The 13,520-nt window shown below is 42.3% G+C and overlaps 1 protein-coding gene and 1 non-coding gene across 2 annotated transcripts in view; both read left to right on the top strand.

The window, feature by feature from the left end:
- SPTLC2 (serine palmitoyltransferase long chain base subunit 2) overlaps window positions 1-5,067 on the top strand; it is a 101,629-nt gene extending 96,562 nt beyond the window's left edge. Inside the window, exon 12 of the mRNA XM_025869543.2 lies at window positions 4,683-5,067. Within this exon, the coding sequence (XP_025725328.1) occupies window positions 4,683-4,802 (120 nt within the window). The 3' untranslated portion in view covers window positions 4,803-5,067. The remainder of the gene's footprint in view (window positions 1-4,682) is intronic.
- A 5,988-nt stretch (window positions 5,068-11,055) lies between these two features.
- LOC112822792 (U6 spliceosomal RNA) lies at window positions 11,056-11,162 on the top strand. The gene has a single exon (XR_003207784.1). It is a non-coding gene; the product is annotated as a U6 spliceosomal RNA (small nuclear RNA).
- The last annotated feature ends 2,358 nt before the right edge of the window (window positions 11,163-13,520 follow it).

The following is a 13,520-nucleotide window of genomic DNA, read 5'->3' as shown; positions in this document are numbered from 1 at the left end:
TAGACACTCTCACCTTGATATAAATATACCTATACTAAGGAGGCCTGGGTATCAGATGAAATTGATCATCTGTTGATCCTGAAGTTCTTTGAGCACCTAAGGAATTAACTGGTAAAATAGAGGAGGGAGTATGTGATGCTGCTTAAAACACTGCTATTTACAAAAAAAAAAAATTCAAAACCGTTTAGCATTGCCCACTAGACCCTGTGTAGTCAGGGCGCTGGGGAATTTATGGCTTTATCTTGTTCCACGCTCTCCCTTATTATGGCCTCTACAACTGTCTAATTCTCTTTGTACTCTAGCTGTTTCTACTGCAAGCCTTCTTGTATGTTGTTCTGTGTCTCTAGAATTTTCTCTCTTGAGCCCTCTCTCTCCTTTGCCTGGCTGACTCCTACTGATTCTTCACATCTCCACTTAAAGGAAACTTGCTCAAGGGTATTCCCCAGTCCTCTTGCTTGCCATTTCCTTGGAATCTTAAGATACCCCGTTAGTAGATCCTTCCCACCTGGAATTATTTAATGGCAATCTTCTCCACTGGATAAATCTTGAGGGCAGAGACTAAGTCTCTTTTGCTCGTTCTGTATCTCCAGGACCTACCACAGTGCCAGGCATGTAGTAAGGGCTTATAATTACTGAATTTAATTGTGGTTTCTTAATTTATTCTTGTGATATTCTCTTAACATGCTGTTATTTCACATCCAAGATTTCAGACTTTAAGTAGGTATTGCTTTCTGGGAGTTTATAGAACTCTAGAATGTGATATTTGCATAAAAAAATTATGGTTGACCTTGAACAACACGGGGGCAGGGGTAGGGGAGCTAACACGACCCCCCATCCCAAAGTAAAAAAATCTACATGTAACTTGCCTCCCCCAAAACTTAAGTACTAGTCAACTGAAAGCCTTACTGATAACAAACATATTTTGGAAGTTATATGTGTTATATACCATAGTCTTACAATAAAGTAAGCTAGAAGAAAGAAAATGTTATTAAGAAGATCATAAGGAAAAGACATAGTACTGTATTTATTGAAAAAATCCACATGTAAGTGGACCCACACACAGTTCAAACCCTCATTGTTCATGGGTCAGTTGCTAGAAGTACCCATTAATTCATTGGAGAGCTACTAATCTTAAAGAATATTATGAAAACATGTTTTTAAGAGTTCATTGTAGCAATTTAATTGACATTTTTATTTCTGAGCAGCTGAAGACTGATTTTTCTTCCTTATTTCTATATAACAAAACTTCCACAAGTATGAGTATATTCTTAATCACATTCTGACACTGGAAAATTGGATTCAGTTTATTATTGGTACTGTATCTTTATTTTGATGGTGCTTTCAGATTTTTTTCAATAGATTTTCCCATTTCTCATAAATCTTACTAGGAATTTCTGCATTTATTATTTTTTTAACCCACTGATACCAGCTTTTCTTCCATTCTCTTCTATTTAGATGTTCAAAGTTTGACTTGCCTTTAAAAAAAGTTTATATGGAACTGTTAAGGGGCCCCAGATAGCCAAAACAGTACGGAGAGAGAAAATCTGAGTCGGAGGAGTCAAACTTCCCAGATGTGAAACTTACTACAAACTACAGTAATTAAGGCAGTGGCGGACTAGCATAAGGATAGACCTGTAGACTAATGGTGGAAGAGAACTGAGAGTCCATAAATACACTCAAGCATCTATGGCCAATTGATTTTCTACAAGAGAGCCCAGACTAGGGAATAGGGGAAGAATAGTCTCTTCAACAAATGGTACTGGACAACTGGATAAACCACATGCAAAAGAATGAAGTTGGAGCCCTACAACATGGATGAACCCGAAAACATCATGCTAAGTAAAAGAAGCCAGGCACAAAAGACCACATTATGAAATGTCCAGAATAGGGAAATCCATAGGGTCAGAAAATAGACTGATGGTTGTCCGGACCTGGGGAAGGCAGGGGTGAGGATGTGAGTATGGGGTTTCTTTTTTCAGGTGATAATACTTTAAGCTTAGATACTGATGAAAATTGTACACCTCTGTGAATATACTAAGAAGCACTGAATTGTACACTTTAAAAAGATGACTTTTATGGCATGTGAATTGTATCACAATAAAACATTTTTAAAAAATGAGATAGGCAAGGTTATCGATCAGCTCCAGTGCACAGCTGTCCTAGAATATTCTCTCATTCAAGGATCAAACTCAACTCTATGATTTACATGTTTTTCCCCCTAAGAACCCATCTCACCTTGTAATCCAGTGGTTGAGTGTAGATTATTTGCTAACAGATGGTGATACTTGTAACCGTCCCTTATTCCCACTCAAAGCAGGTGACCCACATAATGGCAGACTGGCAGTTTCTAGTTACAGTTTTATGTAAATAAAATCTATTTATCTGAAATATTTGGTATGAGATCAGAGGAAATCATGGAATCTAGATCCCTTTGGGCTACTGTGGGTTTTTCTGTCTATTCATTTTCGTTTTATATCGATGAAAAAAATATTCTAAAGTCAGAGTTCATAAATGTCTTTTACTTTGTGATCTTAGTCATGTGTTGTTTTAAATTAATAAATCCTGTATCAGAGGTCAGGGGGGATAAATGGTTAATGGGTTCTCCCAGCTGAAATTCAATCTTAAATTGTTTCCATATGGAGCTTTCAGTTAAACCTTTTCTTAAAGATACCACTGTTCTTTTTTTTTTCTTTTTAAGATTTTTTTTTTAAATTTATTAGAGAGCATAAGCAGGGGGAACAGGAGAGGGAGAAGCAGACTCCCTGCTGAGCAGGGAGCCCGATGTGAGGCCCGATCGCAGGACCCTGGAATCATGACCTGAGCCAAAGGCAGACACTTAACTGACTGAGCCACTCAGTGCCCCAAGATACCACTGTTCTGAAAGCATACTGAGGTCCAGCTCTTAATTTGCTTTCTATATTTTCCACATTTGGAATGAAGAATTTTTTTCTTATGCTAGAATAAATAAGGAATACTATTTATTGGTGGGGTTTTTTTTTCTCTCTACAAATGATTTTTTTTTTAAGATTTTTTTATTTGAGAGAGAAAGAGAACGAGTGATAGGGGGAGAGAGAGAAGCAGACTCCCTGCCGAGCAGGAAGCCCAATGTGGGGCTCTATCCCAGGACCCAGAGATCAAGACGTAAGCCTAAGGCAGACACTTAACCAACAAAGCCACCCAGGTGCCCCTATAAATGCTGATTTTTAAGTTAAATTTAGGGGCGCCTGGGTGGCTCAGTCGGTTAAGTGTCTGACTCTTGATTTCAGCTCAGGTCATGAGATTGAGCCCCTCGTTGGGCTCCGCGCTCAGCAGGGAGTCTGTTTGAGAATTCTCTTTCTCCCTTTGTGCCTCCCCCCACTCATTCATTCTCTCTCTCTCAAATAAATAAATAAAATCTTTTTAAAAGATAAAAGTTAAAATTTAAGAACAGGTAAATGTGTCTTTTACTAATATTCAACTGACTGACTCCGGTTATGAAGTAGAAGGTATACATTTTCATATGAAATTATGAATGTAAGAATGGACAGATGTATATGATGTGATGGGAATTTGTAGAGGCACACTCCAGCATCTACACCCACCTCACCATTTCCTAGTCTAATGAGATGGTGTCATGGAGAGAGCCCTGTCTCCAAAGCTAAGGCCCTTCCCCCTGGATTTGTCATTGGATCCACTGGGTAATATCCACAGGTGCTAGGGGAGTGAATAATAGGGCTGGAGAGCTGCCATGGAAACTGCATTGTGAGGCCTGCATGAGGTGCTTTTATTAAAAAGCCTTAGAACCTAGGATTACAATATTTTTACAGTCTTCTTTGGATTTCTCTGAGAAGTATCTGGGGCTTCGAGTGTCCATGTCCTTCTATTAGATTTTTCCTGAGAAATCGTGAACACGTATCCCCTTCTTGTATTAGGATTCTCTGTTCTGACACTCTGTGCCGCTCTTTGGAAAGGTTAACTCAGTGAGCTGATGGGTGTAGCAATCAGGAAGAAACTTTTCATTTCATAACTTTTCTTAGTGCTTGAATTTTTTTTGGAAAAACAAAAGTTTTATAAGAAAGTTACACTGAAATAAGTAGTTTTTGATGGGAAGATAAGATGATCTCTCAAGGTTAGGATTTTAGAGTTCAAACTCATGTCTGAGTTTAAGTCCCGGCTCTGTCCATTCTTGCTGCCCCCCCCCCCCCCCCCCCGGTCCATGACCTACCCAGAGTCTCCTAACAGCTTCCCCTCTTTCTTACTAAGTCTGATCCTCAGTGTACTTTGGGGGCTCTCTTCATCTTGTATCTAGGAAGCATCTCAATGCAGACTTCCCATCGGTTTTCTTGTAGTTAAACAGAAACAGCAAGGACTGAAGTATGAAAGGACAAATGACAGTGGTAGCCAGCCTGGCAAGTTCAGGGCGCATATTCCTTTTTCTCCTAAGTATAGCATACTTTGATGAGCTCTACCCTTTATCCTACATAACTGCTCTTCACAACCTATTATTCATGACCAGCCTGATGTTCTTGCTCAAAAACTGGCTCGCTCCACAGCTGTCCCATAGTCTGATCAGAGTTAATGCACTAGACGCACACGGTCACACGAGAGGATAATCTTGCCATGAATGTTTTTAGAACCATAAAGCACCAGGCATGCCCACATCCTACTGGCTCCGAATGACCTCTACTCTTATATATTTTTAGGCTTTAAAGGAGATAGATGAAGTTGGGGACCTGTTGCAACTCAAGTATTCCCGTCATCGGTTGGTGCCTCTACTGGACAGGCCCTTTGACGAGACTACCTATGAAGAAACAGAAGACTGAGCCTTTTTGGTGCTCCCTTGGAGGAACTCTTCCTCCCCCAGGACAGTGTGTGGCCTTTCTGAGCCAGTTCCAGGAACCATACTTCTGTGGCCATCTCACGCGAGAGACATTTCCTCAACTACTGACGGTGGCCACCTTGTTCTAAATGGCATTTTGTAAATAGTAAAAAAACTGCTTCACATTCTTCCTTTGCTACATTTCACCTTTAAGAAAAGAGGTGACCTCACTCTACTTTTTTGTCCATTAAAAATATTTTATTTTATAACTCTTCTTCTTATGAAATCCCGCTGACCCTAGCCTGGCTCCGGCTAACCACACAGGCCGTTACCATCTCCCCGCCGCCTACAGACTTGGCCCATCCAAAGCTCCTGCTGGCCCCGGCACTGCAGCTTCGAGACTCACCCAGCCCTTCTCCCCAGGGAGCAAGTGCCTTCCGCTTACTTCCAATCCAGGTCTCAGAGGCCGCCAACCTTGGAATCCTTACTGAACCAGTCAAGTATTCAACCTAAGTGGTCTCCCTTTCGGTCTGAGGTTCAGCTGTTTAAGGAAAACCATAAACACTAACATGGCTAAAAACTGCCCCTCGTCATGTAACTCCCCCTGGCCAGGAGCCTCCCAAAGTTTGGTCTTGTTCTGGTCACCAGGTGATTTCTTCTTTCACCATCAGATATTGATGATGGTCACTGTCTGAGGGGTATGTCCAATTTCTCGGTCCTTCCTAAGCTGTAAACTAACACTCCCACCTGCTATTTAAAATGCTTACATTGTTGAGAAAGCACCCCCCCCCCCCCCCCCCCCGCCCGGGGCAGCCCCGTGTGGTGAGGCCGCCTGCTGCCTCTCTGTGTGTCCTGTGCGCACAGTTGCCCCGGGGGCCGGGGTCGCGGGCACAGACCTGGCAGAACGTCCATGCTTGGTTCCTACTGCTTTCTGCCTTTCAGAATTGTCAGCGCCTCTGCCTGGGTCTGGGTCCAGATTAGGATTTAAACTGATAAAAGAAAATGTTGGTAAATCCTCTGCTCAGAAATCATTTGTCATGTTCCTGTTTAAGGATTAAAGTTAACTTACCCTTTTTAGAAGCTGACCCATTTAAACATTACTCTTCTGAGTGCTAGTTCTCCTTTACTCTTAATGTCCTAAGACACTTCTAGTCTGGCATCTGGGGTTTAGGGTCTCTTTTTTCTTTTCTCCCCCTGCCCTCCCCCCCCCCCCGGCCAAGAAATTCTGAACACATATCTCTTCGCTAAACTGGGATCCTCTATTTTGACTCTTTTCGTACTAGGTAAAGGGACTAGTTTCAGAGAGCTTTAAACTGCTTGACCAAAGAACCAATCTGAAAACCACCATGTTAAAGCTCTTTTTTCTGTTCACCAAAGCTTAAGTGAAGAGAACTTTTGACTTTATTGTGCCCAAGATCAGCTTGTCTTTTAGTAGCCATCAAGTAATATGGGGGAAGGATTGGGAACAGAATGGAAAAACACTGTGTGAAAGTAGCTTTGCACGTCTCTATTTTTGAACTCACTCCTTGTATTGGTAGAAATTCTCCTGGGCCCCTTGGCATCAGCTGCGGTGCTTATGCAGGCACATGTGGTGGAGGATGGGGGGCAACAGGATTGTCGGTGAAGCTTTGTTTTCATGTCTTAAGTTCTCTTTGGTCCCTCTCAGCATCTGAGAGCCTTCAGCCTTTGAAATATTCCAAGGTTTTGTTTTCCTTTTTTAAAGAACAGAAAAGGGTGAATGAAAGAACCAAGTAGAAATGCAGGGACTGTATTTAGCATGGAGAAACTGAGGTAAAAAAAAGACATTGTGGTAACTAAGTCACTAGTCCTGTAGAATAAAATACATTGCTAACCTTTACATCTTGTTCCTCATCGTAGAACCCCACTAGAACACCAGATAGCTTTTGCACTGCAGTCAGTTATCAAATGGTGTAGGGTTTGCAAAAGTCCCAAACTTCAAGCAGTGAACTTACCTTGCTACTCTTTTTACTTTGGTTTGCATGAAGTCACTGCAATTTAAAATGTCAGTATGGGCATTTCAGTACATTTATATATATATATATATATATGTAATATATATCACTTTGCTAGTGCAAAGTTATGTCAGAATAAATGTAATTAAGTTACAAGTTTATTTTGAAGAGACAAAACTGTGATCCACCCAGGACCTCTGCTTTCTAGAAGACAAAATGTTTTACACACTAGTTGTCTCTTCTTGGAAACTGTAATAGAAATCTAGAGTCCAGTCATATCACAGGTATCATTATTTAACCAAGCACTGGGGGAAATGCAGGCGTATACGAATATAGTCACTGGGAAGGAGTAGACTGAAGCATTGTTTCGTGCATGGTTGAACACAGCCTGACTCACGAATCTGATGGGATGCACACAGGTGTCAGCCAACAGTTACTACCAAAGTTGATCATCGGAGTCAGTCAATAGAGATATGACAAATCCTTACCACTTTCTCTCATCCCTCTTTCTATTTAGCATTGCCTTTATCCATTTCAGGCTTATAAGACCTTTTTCTGCTGATCACATCAGAAACCAGGAAATTTATAACTAGGAGACATCAGAATCACAAAGAATGGATCAAGAGGCAGTAGCAGACTCTCCGCCCACCTTTATTTTAAAAGTTTTACCCTAAAATATGGCACACACTCTACAGTAAGTAAATGGTGAAAGTGTGTGTTCAGGGGCGGGGTCCTTGCTCTTTTTGCTTTGCTCTGGAAAATTTCTTCCTGTTAAAAATCATCTTAGTCTCCCCAACCCCAAAGTCCTGCTTGCTTGTTTGAAGAACTTGGCAGCTTAGTCCTATAGTTACTATCTTAAACTTTCACGACAGGGTGAGGACTTTAGATGGTCAAAACACGCTTCTTCCTGAAGCAGTCCTGGAAGGTGCACAGAACTACCCTATGCAATGGCTGAGGGCTATCCGCAAACAATGACTCCTGGAACACTAATCAAAAAACAAACAACGGCTGACGGCTACGTTTGCTTAACACCCTTCCAGAAGCCCAGGAATGGAATATTGTGCCAATGATTTGTCTCTACAATCCCTCTGTCCTGCATTTGGCCTTTCTGTATCTTCCCATTCTTGAGTTTTAGAATGTCAACTCCAGAGAAAAACTCAATGCTGGTGCTGTGCTTGGAGGATCGCTGGGTCAGATACCCTGTCCTGGGACACTCAGCCTTACATGTCAGAAGAAGTCAGGGGACTTCTTTCTTCCCTACTTGAGGGAGCCTGTATCTAAGTTTGTTACGGCTAGTCCAGTCTGACTGAATTTTTAGTGTTTAATAGGCTTTGCTTCGTTTCTGTTAGTGAAAACCAGGAGGAAGAACGGCTCACATGGAGAGACTTCCTGGCTTCTCAGGGAAGGGGAAAAAAGCAATGCTATCAACCACTACCTACCTGTTTCTCCCCCCAGCCCTGCTCCCTTTCCAAACTGATGAGGCTCTCTGGCCCCTAGTCGTCCCGGGTTGGGAAGCAGCACAGGACTGCTAGTCATGCCATAGGCAGTGAAGAAAAAGAATTTGGATAATTCTTATTTTGTAAGAATTTGTAGATACAACTGACTGGCTTCAGGTTCTCTTGTATTGAGAACTGCTGTGACCTAATTCCCAGAGTGTCTTTCCTTTCCTGGTGGTCGAGGTAAGCCAAGATGGACTTTCATCTCTTCTGGCTGCAACTCATGTGGTCAGCAAAGGGGGAGGAGCGTGGGGGCCTTTCCTTCTGAATGTCTGTCTTCATGAAAATCAGAACTATTGAGCCTTTCACACAGGTAAACCCAGCATAGCCCAAGGGGGTCGTCAAGGGGAAGTTATGAGAATCAAATGATTCTTCTTGGCTTTTGAGCAGCTACTTGCTTAAATGCAGCCCCAGAACCTAAAGATCTGCTGCTACCTGCTTAACATGGAAGCTCAGTGCCCAGCCAGCAGGCATCTTAATCCATTAAGCCAGTTAATCAAAATACCTTCCACGTGGCAAAAAGCGTATCTTCTTTTCTCCTCAGATTTATCCACAGGAAATGTAGTGTTTAGGCTCCTACCCAATGACCATGTGCCCGGATAGCCTAATTAGAAGGCTGGCTTCCTGCCTTAATACAGAAGAAATGCTAGGATGAGCCAATGATCCTTTTGCTTTTAATTGTATGGAAAATGTTGCCCCTTTTGTCATTTCCAGTGACTTCTGTTTTCCAAGGACCTTTTGCTATAGATTCTTTTTTAGACGGGGGACCCAAAGGACTTAGCTTGCGGACTTGCTGAAGTTGTTTATTATTCTAGTCTTCTCGTGAGTCTGGAGATATACCCAGTCCGCCCTTGGGAGTGGCTTGATGGGGGAGCCGTGGGCAAGGTCTTGTTTACTACATAGTACACACGATAGATGGCCTTGAACTGTGACTCTTTGTGGTATGATGAGTTCTAATACACTGACCCTAAAGAATGCAATGGTTCTTAAACTGTGGTTATACGTTTTTGATGAAGCAATGCCCAAACCTCTGTTCTTTTGGAGAAGTTGTGGGGAAGGTGAATGCAAGGTAAAGACGAGAGCACCACCCAGATGTGCTCAGTGTCCTTCCTTGTTGCCATCTCTGTGGGTAAGTGGATCCCTCCCTGCGCCAGGAGGCTTGAGTCAGTTCAGAGTCTGCTTTTCCCCACAGTTTTCAGGTTTCTTGTGCAAAGCTTGGTGGGTCGGGGCAGGCCTTCTATGGGGATGTGGGACGTATTCCTGAGTGGGGTAGATAGGTCATGTTACCTCAGTGATGTTAAACCAATGGTTGGAATGATAAAAAGCATCCTTGATGGTTCTTCACAGGATACTGGTGAGATCACCGTGCAGGTCAGCCAGCATGCCCACACAGTCTTGATGAGCCCTCTCTGTATAAAGGCAGCAAACGTGAAGGGAAGGGGGAAAGAGAATAGGAATAGAGAAATCACTTATGGGGAGCTGAGATCTTCTTTTGTTGGCCTTTATTTTTCCATTGACCAATTTGCCTGTAAACTGGACTTTGCAAGAGGTGCTGTGATAATCCCTCTCCATTGCTGTGTTGCTTATATAATCTGAGAGAGTGGGAGGGGGAAATATAAATAAAAAATTTTAAATTCTAGTAATGTGTTAAAATGTCATGCTTCTCTCTTTCTCTCTTACCCCCGTCTCCCGTTTTTGCCAGATGATTTTTTTTTTAACCTTGTTGGATGACTGTGAAGCTCTAAATGATGGGTTGGGTTAAGTGTATCCGTTTGAAAGCATTTGTTAAGAACCGGAGGGGAACTACTTGAGATGACGTAAGAGTCATCCCATGCAAATATATTGTTTTGCCCAAATAAACTATTCAGAAAGCTGTCTCTGCCTTTACTCATTGAACCAATAAATACTGAGTACTGTTTCCATGCTAGGCACTGCACTGAGTATGACCAATACCAGCAGCAAACAAATAGTAAACAAGTAAGCATATGGACACATCATTTTACAAACTGGTAAGTGCTGTGAAGGAAAAGTAAAGAGCATGATAGAAACATGTAACCAGTATGTGGTTTAGAGGTGACAGAGAAGACTTTTCTAAGGCACGGAGGATCCAATGCTCCAGGAGCAAAGGGAAGGATGACAAAGCGGGCTGGCGAGGAGGGGGCAGAAGTTTGCTGCGCTGGGCTGTCAGGGGTGAGCAGTGATCTTACACATTGGGGGAAACTAAGGAAGGTTTGCGAGCATTGAAAAAGATCCCTAGAAACAAATAACGCAACATATTTTAAGAAAAAAGGAAAAGAAGAAGATAACAGGAGAGGAAGAAAAGGGGAGTATGTCAGAGGGGGAGACGAACCATGAGAGATGATGGACTCTGAAAAACTGAGGGTTCTAGAGGGTAGGGGGGTGGGGGGATGGGTTAGCCTGGTGATGGGTATTGAGGAGGGCACGTTTTGCATGGTGCACTGGGTGTTATGAACAAACAATGAATCATGGAACACTGCGTCAAAAACTAATGATGTAATATATGGTGATTAACATAACAATAAAAAAATTAAAAAAAAAAAAAGAAAGAAAAAGAAAAAGATCCCTAGTGTGCTCTTTTGGTAGACATTGGCAAGTTGGTAAAATGTATATGGACATGCAAAGGACCTAGACTAGCCAAAACCATTTTGAAAAAGAAGTTGTACTACCTGATTTCAAAGCTTTTTACAGAGCTATACTAACCAAGACTGCATTTGGCATTAGAATGGTCAGAGAGAACAAATAAGACACCACAGAAAGTCCAGAGATAGTGTTCGCTTCAGCAGCACTTACACTAAAATTGGAGTGATACGGGGAAGAGAGGCACGGCCCCTGCGCGAGGATGAAACACAAATTCACGAAGCATTCCATATTTACGAGAAATGTACACAATTGTTGAATCACTGAAACAAACATAACACTGTATGTTAACATACTAGAATAACGGGGCACCTGGGTGGCTCAGGCATTAAGCGTCTGCCTTCGGCTTCAGGTCATGATCTCAGGGTCCTGGGATCGAGCCCCACATCGGGCTCCCTGCTCCGCGGGGAGCTTGCTTCTCCCTCTCCCTGTGCTGCTCCCCCTGCTCATGCTCTCTCAAATAAATAAATCTTTAAAAAAAATAGAATAAAAATTAAAAGTCCAGAAATAGACCCACACATATATGGGTAGTTGATTTTCGACAAAAGTGCCAAGTTAATTCAACTGGAAAAGTACAGTTAGTCAGCTAATGGTGCTGGAACTGAATATCTAGGGGAAAAGACTTTTAACCCTTACCTCACATCATATACAATAATTAAACCATAGATCTGAACATCAAAACTATAAAACTTCCAAGAGAAAATATAAAAGCAAATCTGGTTCTCTGGATTAGGCAACAATTTCTTAGAACACAAAAAAGCATGGCTCAAAAATATTGATAAACTGTACTTCACCAAAATGAAAACTTTAAGCCTTGATAAAAGGAAAATGCAAACTCCAGACTAGGATAATACATCCACAGTATATATCTAACAAAGGCTTTCCATCCAGAGTATAGAAAGAACCCTTAAAACTCAATAAGGCAAGACTATTCACTAAAAAATAGGGAAGGGGCGCCTGGGTGGCTCAGTCATTAAGCATCTGCCTTCGGCTCAGGTCATGACCCTGGGGTCCTGGGATCGAGCCCCACATCAGGCTCCCTGCTCTGCAGGGAGTCTGCTTCTCCCTCTCCCACTCCCCCTGCTTGTGTTCCCTCTCTCGCTGTGTGTCTCTCTGTTAAATAAATAGTATCTTTAAGAAAAATAAAAAATACGGAAAAGGTTTGAACACTTTTTTAAAAAGATTTTATTTTGGGGAGGGGCACCTAGGTGGTTGTCAGTTAAGCGTCTGCCTTCAGCTCAGGTCAAGATCTCAGGGTCCAGGGCGCCTGGGTGGCTCAGATGGTTAAGCGTCTGCCTTCGGCTCAGGTCGTGATCCCGGAGTCCTGGGATCGAGTCCCGCATCGGGCTCCCTGCTCCTTGGGAGCCTGCTTCTCCCTCTGCCTCTCTCTCTCTCATGAATAAATAAATAAAATCTTTAAAAAAAAAAAAAAAAAAGATCTCAGGGTCCTGGGATTGAGTCCTGCATCGGGCTCCTGCTCAGCAGGGAGTCTGCTCCCTTTTCCTCGGCCCCTCCCCCCCCGCCTCCGCTCATGCTCACTCTCTCAAGTAAATAAATAAAAGTTTTTTTTAAAGATTTTTTTTATTTTTTAAAAGATTTTATCTATTTGAGAGAGCACACATGCACAGGCATGCCAGGTGAGGAGCAGAGGGGAGGGAGAGGTACAAGCCAACTCTCCGCTCAGCAGAGAGCCTGATGTGGGACCCTGAGATCACGACCTAAGCCAAAACCAAGAGTCAGACGCTTAACCGACTGAGCCACCCAGCGTCCCTAAAGATTTTATTTTTTAAGTAATCTCTACACCCAATATGGGGCTTGAATTCACAACCGTTCAATCAAGAGTTGGGTGCTCTACCAACTGAGCCAGCCAGGTGCCCCAAAAGATTTGAACAGACTCATCACAAAGGGAGATACACTAATGAACAAAAAAGCACATGGAAAAATGTTCAACATCTCTGGTCATCAGGGAAATGCAAATTAAAACTATAATAAGATTCCACCACTCACCCACCCACTAGAATGGCTAAGTTCAAAAAAAGTTACAAAACCAAGTGTTGGCAAAGATGTGGGAATGCAAAGTGCACAGCCATTTGAGAAAACAGTTCAGCAGTTTTGGGGCAGCAATTTCATTCGTCTAAGAGAAGTGAAAGCATGCGCACGCTTGCGCTTGAATATTCACAGCTGCTTTAATTCATAATAGCCCCAAACTAGAAACAATCTAAATGCCAGCATTGTGAATGGATAATCAAATTGTAGTATGTTCATGTGATTGAATACTACTCAGCAGTGAGAAGGAACAATGGCTGATACCTACAACTATATGGATGAATCTTAGAAACATGCTCAAATAAAAAAGCCAAACACAAAAGAATACATAAATATGATTCTATTAATACAAAAGTCTAGAAAGGCAAAACTAACCTATCGTGACAGAGTGGACAAGTGGTTGCTGTGAGCCAAGATTGGGGAGGTAGGAATTAACGGTACAGCAAGACTGTTAGAAGGTCATTCTCAAAAAAAATCCTGATTCCCTTACAGATATAAAAATGAACATGAGTGGGCGCCTGGGTGGCTCAGATGGTTAAGCGTCTGCCT

Source organism: Callorhinus ursinus, unplaced genomic scaffold (genome assembly GCF_003265705.2).
Source record: "Callorhinus ursinus isolate GAN/ISIS: 27379988/994484 unplaced genomic scaffold, GSC_fseal_2.0 scaffold8, whole genome shotgun sequence".
In the NCBI taxonomy this organism is placed as follows: domain Eukaryota; kingdom Metazoa; phylum Chordata; class Mammalia; order Carnivora; family Otariidae; genus Callorhinus; species Callorhinus ursinus.
The sequence above is the reverse complement of the archived record's forward strand: the minus strand, read 5'-3'. Positions and strand labels throughout refer to the sequence as shown.